This window comes from Centroberyx affinis, unplaced genomic scaffold (assembly GCF_046629955.1).
Source record: "Centroberyx affinis isolate AG114_WGS23_722 - 3 ecotype Tasmania unplaced genomic scaffold, CSIRO-AGI_Caff_v1 ptg000392l_1, whole genome shotgun sequence".
In the NCBI taxonomy this organism is placed as follows: Eukaryota; Metazoa; Chordata; class Actinopteri; order Beryciformes; family Berycidae; genus Centroberyx; species Centroberyx affinis.
Window position 1 is genome coordinate 445,298 of NW_027279060.1, and position 23,055 is coordinate 468,352.

At 39.6% G+C, this 23,055-nt stretch overlaps 2 protein-coding genes across 2 annotated transcripts; both read right to left on the reverse strand.

Annotated features, from left to right (window-relative positions):
• Window positions 1-7,298: 7,298 nt before the first annotated feature.
• On the reverse strand, window positions 7,299-13,745 carry LOC139641623 (ferroportin). The gene is made up of 8 exons (XM_071516117.1): window positions 13,643-13,745; window positions 13,487-13,554; window positions 13,176-13,335; window positions 12,534-12,649; window positions 12,190-12,316; window positions 11,709-11,963; window positions 7,886-8,566; window positions 7,299-7,558 (listed from the first exon to the last, which is right to left on the reverse strand). Exons 1-8 carry the CDS (start codon window positions 13,743-13,745, stop codon window positions 7,299-7,301), a joined length of 1,770 nt encoding a protein of 589 aa, XP_071372218.1.
• Window positions 13,746-15,699: 1,954 nt separating this feature from the next.
• Window positions 15,700-20,295, reverse strand: LOC139641578 (sodium-dependent neutral amino acid transporter B(0)AT3-like). The gene is made up of 12 exons (XM_071516049.1): window positions 20,124-20,295; window positions 18,770-18,910; window positions 18,479-18,616; window positions 18,194-18,375; window positions 17,655-17,765; window positions 17,449-17,561; window positions 17,223-17,351; window positions 16,924-17,080; window positions 16,629-16,833; window positions 16,255-16,414; window positions 16,004-16,166; window positions 15,700-15,894 (listed from the first exon to the last, which is right to left on the reverse strand). The coding sequence occupies exons 1-12, from the start codon at window positions 20,293-20,295 to the stop codon at window positions 15,700-15,702; spliced, it is 1,866 nt and encodes a 621-aa protein (XP_071372150.1).
• Between the last annotated feature and the right edge of the window lie 2,760 nt (window positions 20,296-23,055).

A 23,055-nucleotide genomic window follows, 5' to 3' on the forward strand; every position in this document is an offset into this window, starting at 1 on the left:
AGATAACTGTAGCCTGATTGGTTGGGTAATACACCCAACCTTTTGTCTGTGGGATTTATTGTGAAACAATTCCCCAATGCCATTTTATTCATCTTTCACTGAATACATTCGAGATCAAGGTTGCTCTCCTTCATTTCATTGTGTGAGCTAAGTGTGAACACACTGCCGTCGCAGATTATTCTTATGTGTATATCGTCTCTGTCCTCTCTGGTTTACATGCTCCTCTATGGGTTGAGCAAATTCTACAGCCCTTGGGTTTGTGAAACCTTCTCAAAGCCAGTTACATAAACTCAAAAATGCATGGTGGTCAAGGCTCTTTTTCTTTCTTCCTGAAAAGTTGACATTTTGGAGAGACAACTTTTTTACCCGCCAACAGCGATATGCTCCCCCTAATGTTTTCTCAGAATCTTACTTGGGGCAATAGACTACTGCTATAACAACTTAAAAAAAAAAATAGAATTGTGTGTTGCTGCACACAAGTGACTGTTCTTATTACAGGAGATCATGGACTTGTCAGACATTAGCTAAATGAAGCCTGACATAATTATATCTAGACCAGCGTGAACATACTCTACACGTATGACCAAGGTAAAGCAAGGACAGTAATTCTTTGTATGAACACTTTATCTATTACCGTTATATCTTTTTCCCCACTGTCAGCAGTGTGATGCTTGACTGGGTCCTAGCAAAGCCATTCAATTGTGCCGCTGTTCAAAACTGCTGATACAGCAAACTGACGAATGAGAAAAGGTCCCCATCTCTAGGTGCTGCCTGCGTCTCTTTCATGTGAGGTTGAGTTCCACCGTTCCACTGTGCTCTTTGGTTCTTTGAAGATAATAATTGACTGGGAGGATGTCCCCACAAACAATATCTGTCTTTAAAAGTTGATATCCACCTATTTCCCCAGGACTTTAACAAATTAATTTCATCCTTCAACTCTTCATTGGTCCAAAACCCTGGCATCAACAACACTGTACCAGGCTGACCAAACTCCCAAAGGCTGTTTGTGAAGACATCTCAAATTTAGGCTAAGAAGAAGAGGTTTGTATATATACAAAGGTGCGGGATAGGTGCGGGATCTTGGTAAACGGTTTGTATGTTTGTTGTCAAAGGTTGTGTATGTATGTGTGTTTGTGTGTGTGTGTGGAAGGTGTTGTGTCAATGTCTGTGTTCATATTTACGTCCTCAGGAGTTTCTAATCATACTACTAATGGCAGTTTGGGCTTAATAGTAGAAGAAGAAATGATGAACTGGTTTAATCTAGGCGTGAAAATTGATTTAATAGCACCTGGAAGAAGAGAATAATTCTCCTTGTTACGTTTGCTGGGGTGCAAGATGGCACGCAGTATGAGTGAGAAGTCAAAGAAGTTAATGGATGAAACATTTTCAGTGAAAACATGGGAATTATGAAAGTGGTGTAATGAGAGGAAAGAGTAAGCAGTACAGCAAATTAAATTTGCGTAAGATTTGAAAATAGTGGGCCATATCTTCCATGTGCATTATAGCTATTATATGCAAATGAGCTAGTGTAGCATTTCTCATCAATTTCAAATTTATGACCATGTTAAATACTAAAACTAGCAGTTACACTTAAAGCCATCCTGACCTTTGTGGCTTGTCATAATATTGGATTTTGGTGACTGATGAGAAAACACTCATCTAACCATATCGATGCTTTGATTATTATAGTGAATCTACTACTGTATCTTGTCTTTTTCTACAAAAAATACAGCTTCATCATGGCAAGGGAACTATTTAAAGAAACAATTGGCCTATGGAATATCTAAAAACAACCCTGTCTTCCTTCCCGCTCCTTCCTAGAGAAGGTTCCTCTGTGAGACAAAGCTACAAGGACAGCTCTTGCTTTAATGTGCTACCACTGACCCAGTTTCTCAAGTAAATGAATTGCAAAGTGAGAATGCCTAAAGTCAGACTTGTTCTAATACCGCTGTCTTTAACCAGGGGACTACCATGACAACCAGGGGAGGTAAGATGCTGCCGGCCTGCAGCATTGCTGAAAAGGGCAGAAGTGATGACACTCTATTTAGCTTGTTACAGTATGCACTTTCCAAAACAGTATCCAAACAACTAATTAATTTGAGGTACAATTTGGAAGAGAAGTAGATCATTTGTTGTACGTAAAAGCAATGCAAGGCAAAATAAACAGAAACAATAACATTACCCTATAATGTAAGAATGATGAATGTATTTGTTCTGCATCAATAATATCCTGTATGATGTATAAATCTATCTACTATGGAGTGTGGAGCTGTGTGAATGTTTGTGTTTGTTGTGAGTGTGTGTATGGCATGTGTGGGGGTGTCTCAGCTATAAGGGCAGGCTGAACAAAATAATGGCAACCCCTTGTGAAAATGGACTTGAAAGGAGTACTAAGTAATATAATACCTCTATAGGACCAGTAGAAATTGCAACAAGCTCAAGTTGTCTTCTACACAAGTCTCTGTCTCACCCCTACACCTCTCATCCCTCCTGTCCCCTTGAGCTACAGTGGCTTAGTTTACACAAAGTCAGAAAAGTAAGCTAGCTAATTAGACTAGAAATCAAAACAGAAATATCTAGTGAAGAGGCAAGACAAAATACTGCTTTGTCATTTTCATTTTTGGCTTGAGAACAAAGGTTTTTAGAGCCTTCGTAGCTGAAATGTCTTGAGATGCCAGTTTCTTGCTTGTTGTGCGTCAACATCATCACACAAGCAGTTAAAAATGTGTGGAGAAAGAAATGTAGTCAGTGGACAGTTTGAAAGCCAGGTGCTCTTGGGGGAAATATCAGCACCTGGCAAAGTAGGCTAATTGCTGAGTCATTGGATCAACACTCAACCCCATGCAGATAGGCCTATATTATGGTCATTCTGTGCTATGGGGCAGTAAAGGGCACTCCAGGTTACTTATTTCCCATTTAAATTTTAAGTAACTAACCACAAATAAATGTGGCGGCAACGCAGGCGACTGACGTTAGAAATCTAATCAATTATTTTATATGTGAGCTTTCAATAAAAGGCAACTAAAAAAGTTCCAAGGAGGCTCAAACACATACTCCATTGGCAAAGAGTATCAGTGCAAGTCAAAGCTCAAAGGTACTGAAAAAATACTTTCTAACCTCGGTGGAGTTTGTTGTTGTTTTTGTGCGCGAGCGTTTGTTTATCGGACATGAATGCGTATTTTCGCCAACCGCCTCAAAACTAAAGAAGGAGAAGATTGGTATTTTCATTGGCAAAATGTATTCACACTTGACATGGCGGAGCCTTTGCGCACAGGTTAAAATTGGTGGCTGCGGTGTCTTACAATTCCTGGAGTAATATTAAGATGCTGAAAGCACTTTATCCTGCTGTACAGGTAAGTACCGAATAGTTAAGTGTGTGTGAATTTATGTGCTTTTTAACCGAGTGAAAACACACGGCTAACCTCTGTAACGTTACGGAGAACTTCGGCGAAAAGCTAAGCTAACCAGGCAGTCCTCTCATATTAAGTTCAAAAACGTCTTTTTTTCTGTATTTAGTGGCTCAATATTATGTTTTGCTTATGTTGAAGAAAATGACGTATGGCTACAGGCCTACAACTTGTTAACATTAACAGAATTGGGTTTCATACAATTAAGCTAGCGTGCCCTTCCCTTTGATGCTGCCTGAGTTAGAAAAAGGGTAAATTAGCCTACACCATTTGAGGAAAACACTATTGCTCATGGACTTCCATTTAGCTTCTTGGCTAAACAGATTTAGTTATCAATCCCATATCCATGCTACTACATTGACTAGTTTCTTTCCATGTTTCAAGGTACAGTGCTCTATGGTACAGTGGCTTACCTATTTGCAGGTTTTCCTCAGGCTTTATGGAAGGCAGAGAACCTCTTAAATTGATGCAGTGTGAGAGACTGGATATAGTCTGCAGTAACATTCAGCGAAACTAGCATGGCAGGTTGATGGCAAATTCACATTCAATGTTTGAATTGTTTTATTTACTATTCAAGGATTAATATGGTGTTTTTTTATAGCACAATGCAGTCCCTACATTTCCAGGTTATACCATGTTGACATAGTGGCACATAGCTGGTGTGATGGGGCAACTTTTGCAGATTCATTAAATAAGTGTTCCAAGTTGAAGCTGATATAATTTTCGTGTTTTGAGTCTTTGTGAAAATATATGGCAAAACAGGGCCTTTTTAGTTTTAGCCTTAATATAGCTAATTGTACCAGTGCTATAGGTTAAAATGGTGGTATGTTTTTTGGGTGTGTAGTCATCCACTGTTAATTTTTTTAGCCTGGAATTTAGCTTACCACTGGCCATAAGGTATTCTAACACAATGTACTATAATATAATCTTTTTGCATGTACTGTATTTTACAACTAGAGGTTCACTCCATATTTAATGTAAAGATAAGTACAATCAAATACTTATTTAATCCTTTTTTCCATTTCATTCATTAATTTTACATTTTGTGCTTTTATTTTGAAAACCAAATAGCCCTACTTTCAGTATTAGTCTAGTTATCTGTAGGTGAATCTCAAATTCAAGAATGTGGAGACTGATGTTTCCAGGTTGTCTTGGAGAGAACAAACTTCTCATGAAAACAAGCATCCTTACAGTTTGATGATGCTTTCAGGAGATTTTGAAACTTTTTTTGGGGGGCTGTACATGATCAATGTACATGATGTACATGATCAAAGATGCACAGCTGTTAATTTCCCTACCTGTCGTACTATAGACTGTGCATGATGCCTCAGTCGTGCAGTGAGTCTTGGGTCTTCCCATTCATTCTCATAATCTCATTCATTGTCTTAGATCTTTATCCGTCCTTGTCCTTGTCCGTCCTCCGTCCTTGTCACCTAATCAACATATCTAAGCATCATTGGAACTTTATGGGAAGGTCTGGAGCGCAGAGTGTGGACTAGATTTCCACCTGTTTGAGAATTGGAGGCTTTCCTTCTTGAAGAACAGTCCAATATCCCAGTACACACAGTTCAGGACTTGTATGACAGTATTCCAAGAAGAATTGAAGCCCTTCTGAAGGCAAAGGGCTACCCTACTCCATATTATGTAGCCTACTTGATACTCATATATGTATTTCCATTATTTTGTCCTGAATGTTCTTACCTCATCTGGAAGGTAGTCATGCCATAAGCGTCATAATCCCTCTTGGATGGTGTTGACAGCTTCTGAGTCAGGACATCTGAGGATTGCTGAAGTATTGGTTTTACATCTGGGTAATAATGCCCAAAGGCCTGAAGCTTTCCCATATTGGCATGGTGGTGTTCTCTTGACAGTTCAATGTGACATTGACCCCTGCTGGACAAAAAGTAAATTACACACATTTACCAAGTGATATATTAAACTCTTCAATTTATTCTATTGTCAGCCTCTTTCAACTTCACCTTTGCTGTTGTCTTCTTCTTGCACTCTCCCCTTTCCTCCACAGTTCTTTCTACCACAAACCATAGCTTTGTGAGAGGCAGAGTTACTTTATGATTAATAAGGGACTAACTCCATCTGTGCTGCTATATCTCTCAGCATCGTATATGCTCTCCAGCTGTGGAAATGCAAGTTTAGGAAGGTCCAAGAGCTTGTCAGCAGAATCTCTAATGCCCCTTTGGGTGTCAAGGATTCTGGAAATTTTATTCATTAAATATGCAAAGTTCACAAGGGAGGCAGTATTAAGGTTGTCCGTTTTCTGGGAACGATTCCAATTTTAACATTAACTCATGAAGGTTGAATTGGTGGCTTTATTTAAGTAATAGGCTGTGACTGAATAGGGACACATGGATTGGTTATTTGCAGTGGCATGAATGACATTTTATAGTCTGTACGGATGACCTAGACACAGGATGTATAACAAGTACAATTCCAAAGCAGTGGAGATTAAAATCTTGAATTTATTGTAGATTATTTGTTGATGATTCTGTAAATTCAAGGCAGAAAATAATCTTCATTCATCTTTATTGTCTTTTCGTAAGTATCAGTCTGAAAGAGGACAACACACAATACTGAAACGTAACAGGAAAATTATACAAATATATTGAGATGTGGTGCTGGTTGCATGACAAAAATTTAAACTTTGATGGTATTTTCACTGTACAGAAAGGAGATATGAAAACATACAGTAGTTGAGAGAAATGTCCAGTCACTTTTCCAACAGTTTTCTAGTTCTTAGCTGAGGTAAGGTAATGTTTAGCTTATCATAACTAAAACAATATGAAGCAAAGTGTAATACAATACTGCCATCATTGCAGTCATACAGATATGCTATCAGCATACAATCACTGATTTCAAACATGGCACAAAATGAAGATTGCTTTCCTTTTGGATTTCTATAAAACTATTAATACCACACTGTTTCTATATGAAGGAAAGTACCTACAATTTTGAAGCTATTTTAAGTACACAAGCAATTAAAGTATTGAAGTGTATGTAAAGAGTATGGTTGATATGAGCTGGCAGTTTTACTGTGTAGACAAATGTTCATGTTTTAATCCATAAACCAGGTATACATGCATATTAACAATTCGAAAGTAAGGCAAATGTTTGCTTGATTCATCCACAGAGAAACAAACCAGGGGAAGAAAATGCTATATCCTTCCTCTTCTGTCCATCAAAGGGGGGGTGCCTTTATGATTTTCTTTATCAAACAATCTCACATCAAGTTCCCTTTACGTTCCTTTTTGGACATCCTGGAATATTTCCAAGTGGACGGATCAGTAACATCTATGCCACTTGTAAAAGTACTGTCTTGTCTTGTTCTGTTTTTATGTAATATCACTGTTAAGTTTTCTTCACAACACCCAGTTCTTTACTGTGTGATGGTTAGAAAAATCCCTCCATCCATCCACCCTCCCATCTAAAAAGCTGTGTGAGATAACAGGCTTGTTTGATGAAATCCTATGGGGTTCAAAAAGGCATGTGCTGGTGCTTCAGCGTTACCTTTGTGTCCTGCTGCATCTTAGATTAGAGCTCCCATCTTGCATCTCCCATGGAGGTACCAACGCGGCATCTGTTGTGGCCACATCAGCTTATGTACATGAAGGGAGAGGGTGTCTCCCACTCTAGTTCACCTGAGTTCTGGTTTGCTACCACGGCACCTAGCCATGCATGAAGAGAGCAACCAAGGTGGGGACAGACACTTGCTGTGTTGTGCTGAAATGAATGGCTAAATGGGGAGTGGACTGTTGCATTGTTGCTTAGCAATGAGACTGCTGAAGGAACAGGAGGGAGACATTCATCTCACAGGTGCAGAGTGGAGTCTGTGCACGTGAGGGTCACGTGCCTGCATGTATGGGCTGTGTCCGCTCCTTACGTGTCAAGGCGGTGTTTTCTCTTGGCTTTGCGTGCATACAGGAAGTACATAGTGTGTCCAGTGGTGATGAATAAGACCGAGATGATGACTAAGATGCCAAAGTGCTGTGGCTGTGGAGCAGAGATGACCATGATGAAGTGGAGCAGATCCATCAGGTAGTTCATAGAGCTCTGCACCCCATTGACCACACCCCTCTCTGACTCACAGATATTCTCCTGCAGGAGCTGGGTCACTGTCAGGTCAAAGGACCACAGACCTGAAACACATGCAGCAGAGAGATCATTGGGGTCAAAAATTGATCGGGCTATTAATACAGTTAGAACTGTCATAACGACTGGTTATGCAGCTGTTGCAATCACTACAAAAAGAGGAGTAGGTCATCCATAATTAAATAGTTTTTATGGCAACAGTTAAAGCTCTTAGTTTACAGTTCTTGAAGCAATCCATTTAGACAAAAACTGAAAAAGTAGGGAATTGTCTTATTCCCATGCATTGAATATCAATATAGTGTCTGTGGATCCATATATAGCTTCAATTCTGAAATCTGTTGAAACCAGTCGGCTTTGGGTGTCTGTCTACTCACCGATACGTGCTGTGATGACACCCAAGAACAGCAGGATAATGGAGATGTAGGATTCTGGCACTGAATCAGAGGGCACATTGTCAAAGAGAACAGTATTGTTGGTCCAGTGGATGGAAGAGCGGTCAGGTAGTAGTGGCTGATTGCTGCCCACCCTCAGAGGATAGGTGTGTTTTTGCCTTTGGCTTGCCATACCTCCAACCTCAGAAGAGGAGTTAGTGTTAATATAGGGCATCAGCAAGCTAAGATCCATGGGGCTGCCGGGGGCAAACACAGAGCACACACACAGCAGCAAGCAGCACAGGTGGAGGCAGCTTGAGATGATGCCTGTGTTAACCAGGCCGTAGGCCTTTCTCAGTTTGGTGAACATCACGGTGCCCATCAGCCCTGTGATAGCTGACACTCCCATCAGCAGACTAAGGAGAGAGCCACTTATGCCCTGAGTATAAGCGTAGCCAGTAGTAATGCAGTCAAAGCCCAGCACTGTGGTGTAGAGGAAGGCCAGGCCCATGCCTGCCAGGAAGACAGGCTGGCGATAGTAGGCCCTCCAGCCATCTTTACAGGTGCTCAGCAGCCGCTGGAACCTCCGGAAACACAGAGGCAGGTTGGTGATTTCTTTCAGGTTCAGACTCATGTTGCAGTTGTCTTCTGTTAGAGCTGGGGGTTCTGTAGCATTACCTTCCCCTAATGAGGAAGAGGAATATCATCTGTCAGTGCTATCAACGCTAAATGATTCACACCCTTTGATGTACATTCTGGAGCTTAATCAGAGGTGTCATCTAGGGATGGGAGGATATAAGATTTTATCTCAAGATAATTTTATCTTGGTGAATTTCCATTATCGGGATAATTGTGAATGTCCTCACATGAGCGTGAATATCCTCAAGAGTGACTTGAAAAAGCTGTCTAGCTCACTAACGTACAGTCCTATTGATTTCCTGATTTATTTTGAATTGCCATATGCCACATTTACAACACATAACTAATTGAACCATGTGAATGCTTGGATATCAGGTTGATAGGTAGATTCTTTTTATTAATGGATTTTTTTCTCTCATTGTTATTACCTGCTGGGTGTTGGCGAGAGTCTGAATCTGTCCTTGTTTGTTTTTCACTAAAAAGGATGTTCACAAAAAAAAGATATGTGTCCTATGATGCAATAAAATATTTGTTTCTTAAAGTGTAAGGTAAAGTGATTCCAGTATGTTTTAGTGCCATTTTAAGAGTTTTAAGGATATTTTGATGATTATCGGGATAATATCGTGAATCGCAATTATTTTGGCCAGGATAATCTTTTTCATATCGTCCCATGCCTAGTGTCATCTTTTCGGTCTGCTCTATAATGACTTTAATCCTTCCAATGCAATGTCTGCTCAGTATTCTGTATCCCATAGATGTTATAAAAACCCACAGTACTCAAGAAACCCACAGTAGTAGTCAGTTGTACAATAATTACAGCATCACAATGCAACAAATGCTTCTTGTGACATTCTGGGAGGCCCTAATGGAGAACAATTAGGGATGAAGTAGTAGCATTTTTTTCAGATCTTATTTAAAAGAATTGCCAATGTCTTTTTCAGTGTGATAGGGTCTATTTTTTGAACCATCATTCCCTTAGCATTGGAGCTCTGCAGAATAGGGTGAAAGGTTCTGAGGTCAAAGGCTGATTAAGGGCACTCTCTCACCAAATAGTCTGTTTGCTTAGTCTGAACCAGTGTGTCATCGATTTTTAGTTTACCAGCCCTTGGCAGCTGAACCAAAATGTTAATTTTGGACACTGCCATTGATCTCTGACTCTTGAGGACACCGCTGAATATGAACCGTTGTCACGGCTCCGGGTGGTAAATGATATATCGATACATACGTTTCAAAGAAGACATGCTGCCGATATCAGCGAAGATGGCTGGAAGTGATGCAACATTATCATAACCTGTTCACAATTGCTTTACAAGGAAGACGAGTGAGGTAGGCTACAGCTTATAATGCATTCTGACAACTGCACATGAAAAATGTATAGTACTGTTCTGTTGATACAGAACAGTACTATACAGTACTGTTGATGACATCATATCACTACACAGTCGACCCACAAAGCACAGTGTTTTAGTCCACATGGCGTGTTCAAACCAAGCATGTTTGGAGGGGTTCAATCAAACTCTGGATTGCTTACTCCTTTAGTTCGGTTTGTTTGAGCAGGTGAGAACAATGCCATTTAACCTGGGTGCACACCAAACAATGAGACTGCCTGAAAATGCAGGTCTTGGTCCTCTTCCAAGCAAACTGTGGTGCAGTTCATTAGGATTGGGAACCTAATCATACCAACTGCAGGAAACGACCCCAAAACATGATTTTATGATGATGTTTGTTGTTCAACCGTTATTTCATATGGTTTTACAGGTATAAGGATATGGATGTTGACATCAGATAACCAGCAGTTACTCATGCTTGGAAAGCCTAGCATAACAAAATTAACTGAGGGCAAACTGCAATCTGGGCTGATGCTTATATTCACCTTTTTCTTCATTTGTTCTTACCTGGTATGAAGACCAGAGATGGTACATTACGGCAACAAGCACAGACAATTTTCCTGAGCTAAAGATACATGGACTGGAATTGGATTTGCTTTGACTCTCCCCACTCCCTGGCTGGCAAAATGTCTAATTTTGTGGGGTGACAGATTACCAAAACTGTCCAATAAACGAGTTACTTGAGAGTCCGTGTCACTTTGGTTTACAAGCCCTGGTTCGCTTTGGACGAACCAGTGAACCTAAACAAACCAAATACAAAAATGCAACAAAGCAAAATTTGGACTTATGCAAACTGTAGGTGTGAACGCACCCTTAAAGCGATCTGCTGCATTCACTTGGAAGCGCTCCGAGACTACCTCTCTCAGGTGGACCATGCAGTGTTTGATGCACTCCATGGTCGATTTAGGTGTTCTCACCTACCCAAATGAACAGGGGGTAAACACTCCAGAGTTCAATTCAACCACTCCAAACTCAGCAACTCTGAAAAAAGTCTTTAAAGGTGCAATCCCACCTACAGTCCCTTTTCTTTGGTCCAAACCATTTTGTTGCATTTTTATATTTGGTTTGTTTGGTTCATTGAACAACAAACAAAATACTCATAAAACGGTATGTTTTGGGGTTGTTTACTGTAGTTGGTACAACTGGGCTACATTCTCACACCTAATGAATCGCACCAGAGTTTGCACAGAAGTCGACCAAACCTTGCCTTTTCAGGCGGTCTCGGTGTGAATATTTGGTGCATACCCAAGTTCGAATGGCACTGTTGTCACCTGGCCAAACAAACTAAACTGAAGGAGTAGGCTAAATGCTCCAGAGTTCAATTGAACTGCTCCAAACATGTTTGGCGTGAACATACTCTGTCTGGGACTGAGCAGTTTTTCTGAAACTTCTGCAGTGTTATCCTGTTTTATCCTGTTTTGGTCCTAGAGGAAAAGACTTTATCTCAAAAATGCAACAAAAGGATTATTAAATACAGTTGGTCTTAGTAGGTTATCTATCATCAATAACTCACTGATCACAATCCGCCAGAGAAACATAGACAAAATCAGCATGTAATGTTTTAATTATTTATGTTTACAGTAGTTTTACCCTTTCCTTTATCTCTCTTATGATGTTTTATTTTACTTATTTAAATAAATGTTTTGTGGGGAATGTGACTGTAAAGCCACAAAGTTTTTTTTATAAAAAAACAACAACTTGTCAACAGGCTATACAAAGTGCGTTTAATAGCCTATATCTAGTATAATTATTCACAACCACACACTGGCACAACACCCCATACTGTGATCAGTCTATACCTTGTGACCTTGTCCTTTCCCTGCTCTGCAGATAGACCTGATCCACCTCCTCCACTGGTGGTTTGACTGAGAGAGCAGGGACAATGCGGTACACCCGTGACAGGAAGATGAACTCCACTATGAGAGACACAAGGTTCCATCCCAGGATGAAGCCACAGCCGACTACATTGGAGGCCAGGGTCATGACCTGTCCCACTGCTAGTGGGGCCAGGATATTAGTCACCTGATCAATCCGCCTCATGGTCGCATTCATTCCTTTTGTCAGGATCAAAGACACAGTGGTTAATGTTGTACTGTATTCTGCTGTATTCTAATAAATTATTATTAACAAGAGCATGTCATAAATGGACCAATACCTGACATCAGTATGATATATTCTGCAACAGTTCCAGTAAATCAAGAACATGCAGACAGTGACAGAAACACATGACAAAAATAGGAAACAAACCAGTGAGTGCAGCAACAGAGTGAATTGTCTCACCAGCAAGGTGACCACGGTTGTAGCCTGTGATAACCACAATCCAATCCCTCTGAATGGCAATGGTCAGTGCTGTGCTTGCAAGGTTTGCCACATCTGCCAGGACGATCACCACCGTATAACAAACCACCTTGTGTAAGTTTTGTGATGCAACATGTTACTACACATGACAGCACAGAGTAGCCAGAGGCTCAGCAGCAGAGACAACAGGGACACAGGACAGTGGGAACAACAGCAGCAATAACTCCTCTGTGTAGTAATCATGGTGGGTAAATGGTTTTGCAGATCGACATGGTATCAAATGATAACAGATGCAATTACTAGGCAAATATGCACTGTCTACTCACAGTAAGCCATCCATCCCAGATCTGTTCAATCCACTGCTTATATGAGAACACCAACATGAGCACAATGCTACACACTGTCACTGAGATGTTCTGAATGAATAGTGATGCATGTGCAACTAAAATAGGGGACAAAAAAACAAAAACAATTTCAAACTCTCCAAACAGAGCAGCGACATGTAAAATATGAGAATAGTCCTAGACTGTGAACCATATCAGGGGATCTCAATCCTTGTGGTCCAGAGTCCTGCTGGTTTTGATTCAAGCCATCTAATCAGGGACTGATTTACACCTGAGATGCAATGTGAATGCAATTAACCACCAGCAGTTCTCCGGGCCCCGAGGATCAGGATTGAGAACCACTGATCTACTGTATATCACCCATGATATACGTCAGGGGTCTCAAAACGATGTGCCATGGAGGGCTGAGAGTATACAGGTTTTGTACCAACCAAAGACTACACCAGGTGATTTCACTGATTGGCACAACTTCAACCAAAGAAGAGGAACTAATCAGTAAAATCACATGGTGTAGTCTTCGGTTGGAATGAAAACCTGCATACTCTTGGCCCTCTATGGCACATGGTTTGAGACCACTGATATACGTCAAGACTTTCAAATGGAAATGAAATTGTTGGTGCCTACCCTTATTCCTGGGATTGCGATCAACCCAGTCTCCAATCAGAGCCCCAAGGAGGAGCACTGACCCAGCCACAACCAATCCAAACACTGCAGTCAGCAGCAGGTTACGACCATACAGCTCAATCAGGAACACAGAGATTGCAAAGTGCCACATGCGGTCACCCTGTTTGACACAGTATTACAGTACAGTATTATCTGTTGTTTTGCAAGGCACTTCTTGAATGCTGTCATACAATTTAAGTGGACTACCTTGCAGTTATGGAAGTTTTGATGTCTTATCTATTACTCCAGTAATTTCAAGAAATTATTCTTACCCACATTGACAATGCGCCACTGACATAGATCAGAAACTTTGGACCTTTGAGGTAGAAGAGAGCCGACCCTTAGGAGGAGACAGATGAAAATTATTCTGATAAGCAAACAATCCATAAGCTAGCACTCCACTGTATTTTAATCAGAGTTGAGTTCACCTGGTATACTCCGAGCCATTTTGGCTCTAGCGTCCCTGATGTCTTCAGACTCAAACTCGACCACCACCCCGCCACACCGTGAGGCATCTGCTCGCAGGGACATTGCCTATTGTAGGGTCATAGGTCAAAAAACTACTGAACTTGTCCCACCTTTTTGATAATACGGTGTGTTAATGTTATAGCTCAAAGGTTTTACAACATCACTTGGATGTTTTGAATGAAGGTTTAGTGCCTTCCTCTTTGGTACTGTTGTTGTTTACAACTACAGGATTGTGTTGACCACTTACAGGATTACTGGTCATTTCTTCATTCACATACAAGGAGGCCATTCTAGAAGACAACACCACCAAAAAGCAACATGTGGCTATAGATATTTTAGTATTTAATGAAATAAACTTGTTATTTCACCAAGCATGCATTTTTCAGCAGGAAAAGTTTGAACACCATGCCCTTTGGGAATACTATGACCTCTTTTAGAGGGTAGTGTCTGTGCTACATTATATCAATTTGAAGTAGTCTACATTACTTGTAGTCTACTATACTTGCAGATCTATCAATCATAATTTGCTTTTCAAATGATGATACATATATGATTGCTCCCATGGGTCAATAGGTGACATTGCTTCACAATTACATGTGATTTAAAAGTAAAACAGAAAAAGCATGTCAAACATATTCATGACATTCAAATATGACAGTAGTAAAAATAGCTTTAGCGTGATGCCTCACATGGCTTTATAAATGCAATCAGAATATAACCTGAATTAAATTAAAGCACTCAATCGAAAGTCAAAGCAGGGTCACTCATCACCTTTGTTCTGGTGTTGCACTCAATCCTTGCTGTTGTTCCTCGATGGTGTATCTTTTGCCATGTATCCTACTTTGGGATGCTAGTCTTTCCTGAGAGCTGGAATTCAAGCTGTAGTAGTTTGAAAGGCTTGATAACATCACAGTGTTAAAGTGCACCATTGTATGAAAGTGCCAGAAAAGCAGAACAGGCAGAGGGACAACAAAGGCAGCCAGCATATTCCAAAGCACGTGACACTGAGAGGACAATATCACTGTCCACCCACACTACAAAAAGGACAACTGTGTAACTCGTATGACTCAAAATACACATATGCGCATGGTCAGTGAACACATGCACGTGCATGCACCCACACATGGACATAAGCGTAGTCCTCATTACTCATACAGCCACAAACACACACCCTCTTGCAATTACATGCAAAAAAAAACACATGAAGCTTGCAAAATGTTGGATAAAGAACACTATCATGCAACACTACTTCACTCATCTTCTTACCCATCTGCAGGTAACAGGAGATGGGTAAGAAGAGTAACAGATAACAGAATAGAGCTATTCACTTGGTAGAAGTTACTGTGATTTACAGGATGATACATAATCTTAACCAATGAGCGATGATGTTTACACAATATTTTACACTATAAATATCAACTAATGCAGCATTGCTTACATCACTGTTGCATCTTTGTCCATGTTTCTACTGAAAATCAATATATTTGTCTAAAGAATTAATAATACGCTTATCGCAAACCATTCAGGAAAGGCAATCCATTATTTTGAGTGTGTACTCATTCAAAACATCAACACAGGAAATTAACAGTTATCTTCCTTTAATCAAATATTAGCACAAGCCTATTATTCAGTTCTAGCCTTTGGTATTCTGTTGTTAATATTTTTCTCAGGAATATTCTCATTGATTTGATCTGGCCTATTTGCATTTCTTTCACCAATAAAAATACACTTTGATGTAAAAGAAGACAAAATGGATCTGAAATTAGAGCTGCTACTGTCAATATACTGTACTAGAGTGACAATGACAACAATTACAAATGTAATGTACATAAAGGCTTGCAATGCCATGTCATACAAATGATATACAAACATGAAGAGAATCAATCAAAAATTGTCTCTTTTCAAACGTACACGGTAAGTCATGAAATCATATTGCAACTTACACAAAATCTCTCACATGAATCATTAGTCCACAACTACTGACCCCCAATCTGATGAAACGGATGAAAGTTTTCATTTACAAGTCTCCGTGATTGCATTCATTTTCATATGGGTTTTGATTGTGCCTGTTCATGATGCGCTTCTTCAGGAAGCCCATGAATTTGTACAGAGCCACAAGGGGGATGGAGACAACAGGAAGGGCAGATAGGAGCACACAGATAGCAAACACCCATCGAGGATAGTGCAGAACTTCAGCAAGGGGGAAGTCCACCTGTAGGGGTGATGGAGTGGAAATACGTACAGTGGTTTTAAAAAATTCTGTTAGATTTAACAAACTTTACACAGTACTGTTGTGGAAGAACTGAGGAAATCTGCCTTACATAATCTGGGTTCCAGGCATTATATGTGGGTCGATTTTCAGCCTCAATCACAACATATGCCAAAAAAACCACCAGAAGCATGAAAGGGCTGATGAACCGCCAAGTGGCCTGCCAGTAGATGCTGGGCCTCCGACCCGTCATCCACTCAATGTCATCATTAAACCTGTGGGCACATGGATACACTCCAACAAATCAGCGACATTTAGTTCATAATATTACAGTTTTGTTGATGAAATGAATTGAAATATCACCTATTTATTCCATAGATGTACACCACACCGATCATCTCAAAGAAAGCTATGATGAGCAGAGGCAGGGATCCCACGTAGCTGTTGAAAATCTCCAGCCAGTAGTTCCCAGAGCCCAGAGTGAAGATCAGGGCCACAACGAAGGAGGTGAGACACATCAACCCTGTGAGTGAAAGGGGAGAGAATATTACATCGCAATTATGAAAGCTGAATTTCTAACATTGTTACTTGTTATAATGAATTTACTTAGCAGATTTTTGCAGAATTTACTTCAAATGGAACCCTTAGCAAATCGGTCTTAGTCAATGTAATGCCCCAAAGGCTTTGATTACAATGAGAATATTATATTAGGTGATGCATCAGGTCTGTCTGTTTACCTGTGAACATCTCCTTAGGCATCCAGGATGGCACCATATGCAGGTCTAGCAGAGGAGTGAGGACCCCCTCCAGATTCCCGAACATTGAGGACAGTCCCAGGCTGAAGAGCATGACAAAGAAGAGCACTGCCCATACCTGGGAGCCCGGCATATTTATCACAGCCTCAGTGAACACAATGAAGGCCAGTCCTGTTCCAGAGGCGCTCTGTAGGTAGGATGTGAAATGCTGTTTCATATACAACTTCACAAAACTTCATCAAGCACTTGATTTAAATGAAAAAAAAATATATTATACCTGGTCCAGGAAAGTCTGTAGATCGCAGATCTTTAGATGGAGGCTTTCAACCTCTGAGGGATCAGTCATATTGAGATAGCCTAACCAATCATCGTAGTTTTCAAGAGTTATATTTTCATTTCCAATGTTAAATGCATTTGTCAGTGTCAATATATTTCTGTAAAATTGAGAAGAGATCAAATTAGTCAGTTAATACTACTACTGCTACTACTACTACTACTGCTACTACTACTAATAATAATATAGCAAGACAAGCTGGATATACTATGGCAGACCATAATCATCTGAGTGGTACATACCTATTTCGGCAGTCATTGTAGTTTGTATTTGCTTTAAATCCAAGAATGGCAAAAATAGGAATTGAAGCATATATCGATGTAAAACTGTTGACAAGACCAACTATCAAGGCATCTCTTTCACAATTGTTCCTGCAAAAATGAAATTATGTATTTATTTTGTACTGTACTGTACTGTTTTTTGTTTTTTTTCATGAATGAAAAGTTATTGTGTTCAAAATGTTCTTACTTCTGAGGATTATAGCTGGAAAAAGCAATAAGTCCCCCAAAGGCCAAAGACAAAGAGAAAAAAATTTGAGTGGCAGCATCCAACCACACTTTAGGATTCTTCAGGGTTTCCCACTGTAATTAACATATTAAGTTTAGTTAGATATCAGATTTTATTCATTAAATTCTTGAAATTGTGTAAATAAGAAATTCAAATTACAAACTTACATTTGGAGTGAAAAGGTAAACTAGGCCATCGGTTGCCCCAGACAGAGTCAAGGCTCTGACTAAGAAGATCGTCAATACGAGATACGGAAAGGTGGCTGTCACATAAATTGCCTGGTGAAACATTTCAGAGTCACTCCTAAGACATGCATTGTATTTGCTTCCTTTTCTTTTTTTAAAAGTTTCGTAACACTTTACATGAACTCTGATTTAGAACACATTCATAATGCCTAATTCATGAATGCCTAAATCGTTCCAACAACAAGAGGGATGGGACATTCCTCTCTGTTGCAGCCCCAGCTTGTGATTTAGGCTGATAGGACGGGTGCTTTTTACATAAAAATCTTGCCGAGTGCAGCTTTAAGATTAAGTTTGTATTCATGAATGTGTCATTTAGCTGATATAAAGCTTTTGTGTTAAAAACTGGGGTGTTACATTTTTGCCATGAATTGCTAATATGTGGGCACATTTATGTAGGGATTGTTGAAGGTAGATATAAAGATTAGGATCATTTTTACCATAGCTTCAAACAGCTGAATTACCTTTCCAATGGTCTCAATGCCACGTATGAAGCAGATGTACACAAGACACCAAGCAGTAGCCAGACACAACACCAGCCACCATTGTAAGGACCCACTGGTCTCAATGTTTGGTGTTATGTTCAGTGTTTTACGATACCAAAAATAGTTCACTGATGTGCTCTTTTCACATTCGCTCACATAACCTGCATCAAACAAAGAGATGTTCATACCTTGAGAAATAGGTTGCTATCTATTATTTAAATTATTTGTAAGCATGTTTATTTGTATTATGAACAGAGAAATTACCAGTAAGGTTTAAGTTAACCGGACAGTCCCTCCAGGGAAGTGGATTTTGAAAAGAGTGGAAGAAGTACCAGAGGACCCAGGCCAGGATAGTGTTGTAGAACAGGCCGACCAGGAAGGATACTAGCAAGGAAGCCACACCTGTGTACACATTGTCATGGTCCACCAAAATTAATTTATAGTATGGATGGCATGTCAGTGATCTCAGGTTAATCAGACATAATGATGACACTAGGTAGGTACTGTCGATTCCCCTTTTTGGCATATTGCTTAACTGAATGCAAACCTTCTCACCTAGGCCTCCTAGATACGGGGAGATTGAATTCCACACTCCAATGCTTCCCATGCGGAGCCTTTGCCCAATGGCCAGTTCCATGTGCAGCAGAGGAAGGCCCTCAAACACCAAGGCAATGAGATAAGGAATCAGGAAAGCCCCTTGGAATAAAACAAAGTTGCCAGTGATAATAATAGTTAAAGTTCTTGCAGTTCTTACAGTACGGTTAATCAGTAAGCAATCGACTTCACTTATAGGCACGTATAGGTGTTGCATATATGGTTGAAGGTCATTCAATTTATGTTCATTGGGCATTTTATTATCAACAATCAGAACTTTATCACACTCTCTCATATCAAGCTGTAGGCCAGCAAAAAAGCGGAGCCAAGGCAACAGAATTTCCTGCTTCACAAAACTATTTTCCCTCCCCTTCTCTCAACTGACTTTTACTTGACTAATCTTGATTTTGTGTACCACTGTGGACTGGTGGAGATATTTTGCCCCATTTATAAATGAAGTATCTGTTTTGCATAATAGTGAACTATAGATTAGGAATTGTTTAAAGTAGATCAATCATAGATTTGGAGAATAGAAATAAATTATGAAACAAAGACAGTATGATAAGATGACGCAACCACTGTAGAGTGTTTTCCCTCTCTCTGTCACTGATGAAGTGCAAGCAACCTGTAATAACCCCCTGGTCAGACATCATACTAGGTTCACATTCAGTGGAAAAACAAACATGCAGACAATGATCTGAATCAATTCTCAGAGCAAAAACACAATAGATTCACTGTCAAGAAATCATTTGGATAGCTTATAAAGCTTTTAAAATGTATATGGATGGAAACTTTTAGATTTTATATTAACATATATTTAATACATGATTATTTACATTGACTTCTATAAAGAGTTGATTAAAAACATGAGAAATAAGGTAAATATTAATTCAAATACTTAGCAAAACAAACAAACCCTATTCATTAGGTTTATCTTCTAATGTAGAATATTACACATCATACATCATTTTTTTTGTATTTCAATTAATTATCCATATTCTTTGTAATTGTTCATTATTTATAAATAATAAAAAACATTCTCTAAATGATAGATCCTCAAAAAATATTCAAATCATCAAAGAATCATGAATAATTCATAATAAGCGTACTCTATCTTGCATTACATGTGTTGTTTTCTGTGCTATGCAGTTTACTTTTTGATCATTTCTCATTTTATAAAGAGATAGCCATTGGATAACGGACGATGATTAATCTTCCAAGTAGAAAACCTGATTGTTGCTACACTACTGTTTGCTGTCCAAATACGGTGTTTGTGTTAACATTAGAAAACACACTGTTACTGAAATGCTCTTACCTCCACCATAGATTTGACACAAATATGGAAATCTCCACACGTTACCAAGTCCCACTGCGAAACCGATGCAAGTAAGCAGATATTGAACCTTATTGTCCCATTTTGGTCTTTCAGTTATCTCTTTAGATCCATGAACCTGGGTCTGCTCAGCACTTCCAGCTTCAATAGCCATCATTTTTTCACAAGCACTACTATTCGTCCTTTGTAGTTTAGGTATAGATTATGAGGCATACACACATCCTGTATGTCTGACTCTGTCTGTCTACTCTTTCTAAAGTGGAGAGGAGGACCTGGTTACTTGGTACCTGTGTGTGTCAGGAGACGCAGGGGCAACGTTTGCATTATCAGCCAAATACTTCTTGTTGGCGCTAAGAGCTAAGGGAACAATGTGTCTCGTTTGTTTAATCAAAAGCCCTTGTGTAAAGCTTCATGATATGATGTTGATAACAGAGGCAATAATAGTAAATGGCAATACTATGAAACATAAATAATGAACACATTGGAATGAAACTATGATACTAGACATGGTTCTTTTAATCTCTTCCTTGCACACAAATTACATTACTGTTATTTACACACAGTCCAAGGTTACAATTACACCAACCAACAGTAATAACCAACAGTAATTACCTTACATGTCTTGCTATACGTCTCTGTTCTATCTTATACATTCAGCATAATGTTTGCATCCATTAGTGTACATTGAAAAGCAAAAAAGACAATATCACACAATTCACTTTACAGATTATAGGCAAGTACTAAAGGATGCTAAAGGATTAAAAACAATGCTACATCACTGTATAAGAGAGTCCGCTTCCAAATTTCCCAACCCTATTCCCACACTTGCCAGCATGATAGCATTTCCACCAAAGGACTGACTTCATGTCTGTTTCACACACTCCACACATCACAACAGTGACCCCAGCTGGAGAGCAGGGCCCACCGTAGTTATATTGGCCCAAAGACTATTGCCTTTCTGTGAACCCATGTGCTTGCTTGCACGATAGACTGCGTCTACCCTTGATTTGGACAAGGCATAGTAGTTCAACTAGAGGAGTGAGTAACCACCTTGGCCACTACAGTTGCACCTGCAAATGTAATATTGCATCAGACAGTTAGCATCTCACCAATTCTCTGATTTCATAAATTCATGAAATGTTAAATGACCAGACAGAATTGAATCTCTCTTGTTTAAAACAGTCATCATTTTTGGAGCAGGAGTCCTGCGTGTGCAGACAAACAGTAATTAAAGACACAACCAAACTTGGCATTGCAGCCATCTTGAAAATTACAAAGTAGATCAGTCTGGATATGGTTTTTTCACCATGGTCAGGAGGACAAAAATGTTCTTTCTTACTGTGGCCACTGAGATTATTTCAATTAAGATGTTTACAGATCCCATGGTAAGACAACATCAAAATAGTGAAGAAACATGTATTGTAAGTCCTGTGTCTCCCAGGGCGTCACAGCTATGTGTCTTACCCAGCTGAGCCACAGGGATGTCCAAGTTTACTTTTGTTCTTAACTGAATAATATGTTTTTATATTCATATAACTATGGACATTGGTTAGCATAAAGCCAGATGCTGTGAAATTATCCAGACTTTGAAGTAGATTGTCTTAGTTACTGTGCTGGCAATGCAGAGGACAAGAATGTAAACCAACAGCAGAAGGGTTAGTAAACCATGAGATCTGCCAAAAAAGTTGGGTTTTTGGCCAATAATGGATTCTTTGTTGCCATTTAACCTGGTAAAGGAAGTGAAAACTACTTATTATTATGCTGATTTCCATTTCTGGTCTTTGAGCTGATTACATAGCATTTTCCTCTAATGCAGTTTGATAGTATGGCAGCCTCCTAAACATGTAGTTAGTAAAAATTAAATTTTGTTGGCTGATGCTTTCTGATTTAGTAGGGGTTAAAATCCAATTTGGCTGATTTAAATTGACTGAATACCAGCCTTAGAGACTGACTAATAAGGTTTTAGGCCTGCACGTATGAGTGTGCATGTGCGTGCATGGGTTCTTTCCTTCCTTCCTTCCTTTTTGGCTTTCTTGCCAGCAAGTTGTCAACTGTACACGCTCACAGTGGGATGCTCTGAAGTTTTTTTCACTGATCAGTGGCTGGAAGCTAGATTAAATGCAGCAGAGAACATAAATAATGCACTGAAGGATGCTCTGAATGAATCACTTAGATTATATTTCTACTTTTTGGAGTGGGCTCTGCCAAAGTTCACTAGCCTCCATGAGCATTTTCAAAGTGAAAAGCTAGTCATCACATTTTTGTGGGAAAAGACGTGTGACGCATACAAAGATCTCCTCTTGTCTTTTATGAACAAGAGCTAATATTGTACACAGCAATATCGGCCAGATGAACCCCGCCAACAATTTGAAGGCCCTACCACTCAGTGCAATGTGTGTGGGTCTTATGGTTATAGAGACTACACTTCCTCCTCCTGTCTTCCTCCTGCTGCCATCGTTGACTTATGTTTGTGATGCCACATGTTTCTAAAAGCTGCCTGCCTAGAGATTAAAAAAAACAAAAAAACATTTTGACTTTGATGATCCAATCTCAAGTCCAATGGAGTGTCTCTCACCTGTTACCACAACTGATGCACAGTCACAAACAAGTTCACCTTAATGCAAAATGTGCCACAAATTCTGCACATAGACAATGACTGTAGACAATGACTGTATTGAGGTCATTAATGACAGTAGAGAAAGATGCCACTCATGACCCTGTCTGCCGGCTGCAAAGGAATAGATGTGGATGCATTCATACTTTTATAATGGAAGATATGGAAGGGTGAAAAAGTGTTTACAGACTTGGCGATTTTTATTTTTTTATTTTTTGTACTTTATGTTCTGTTTCCCCCCCATTCAAACACCTCATGTCAGCATGCATTCTCATAAGTTGACCAAAGCTGACCAAAACC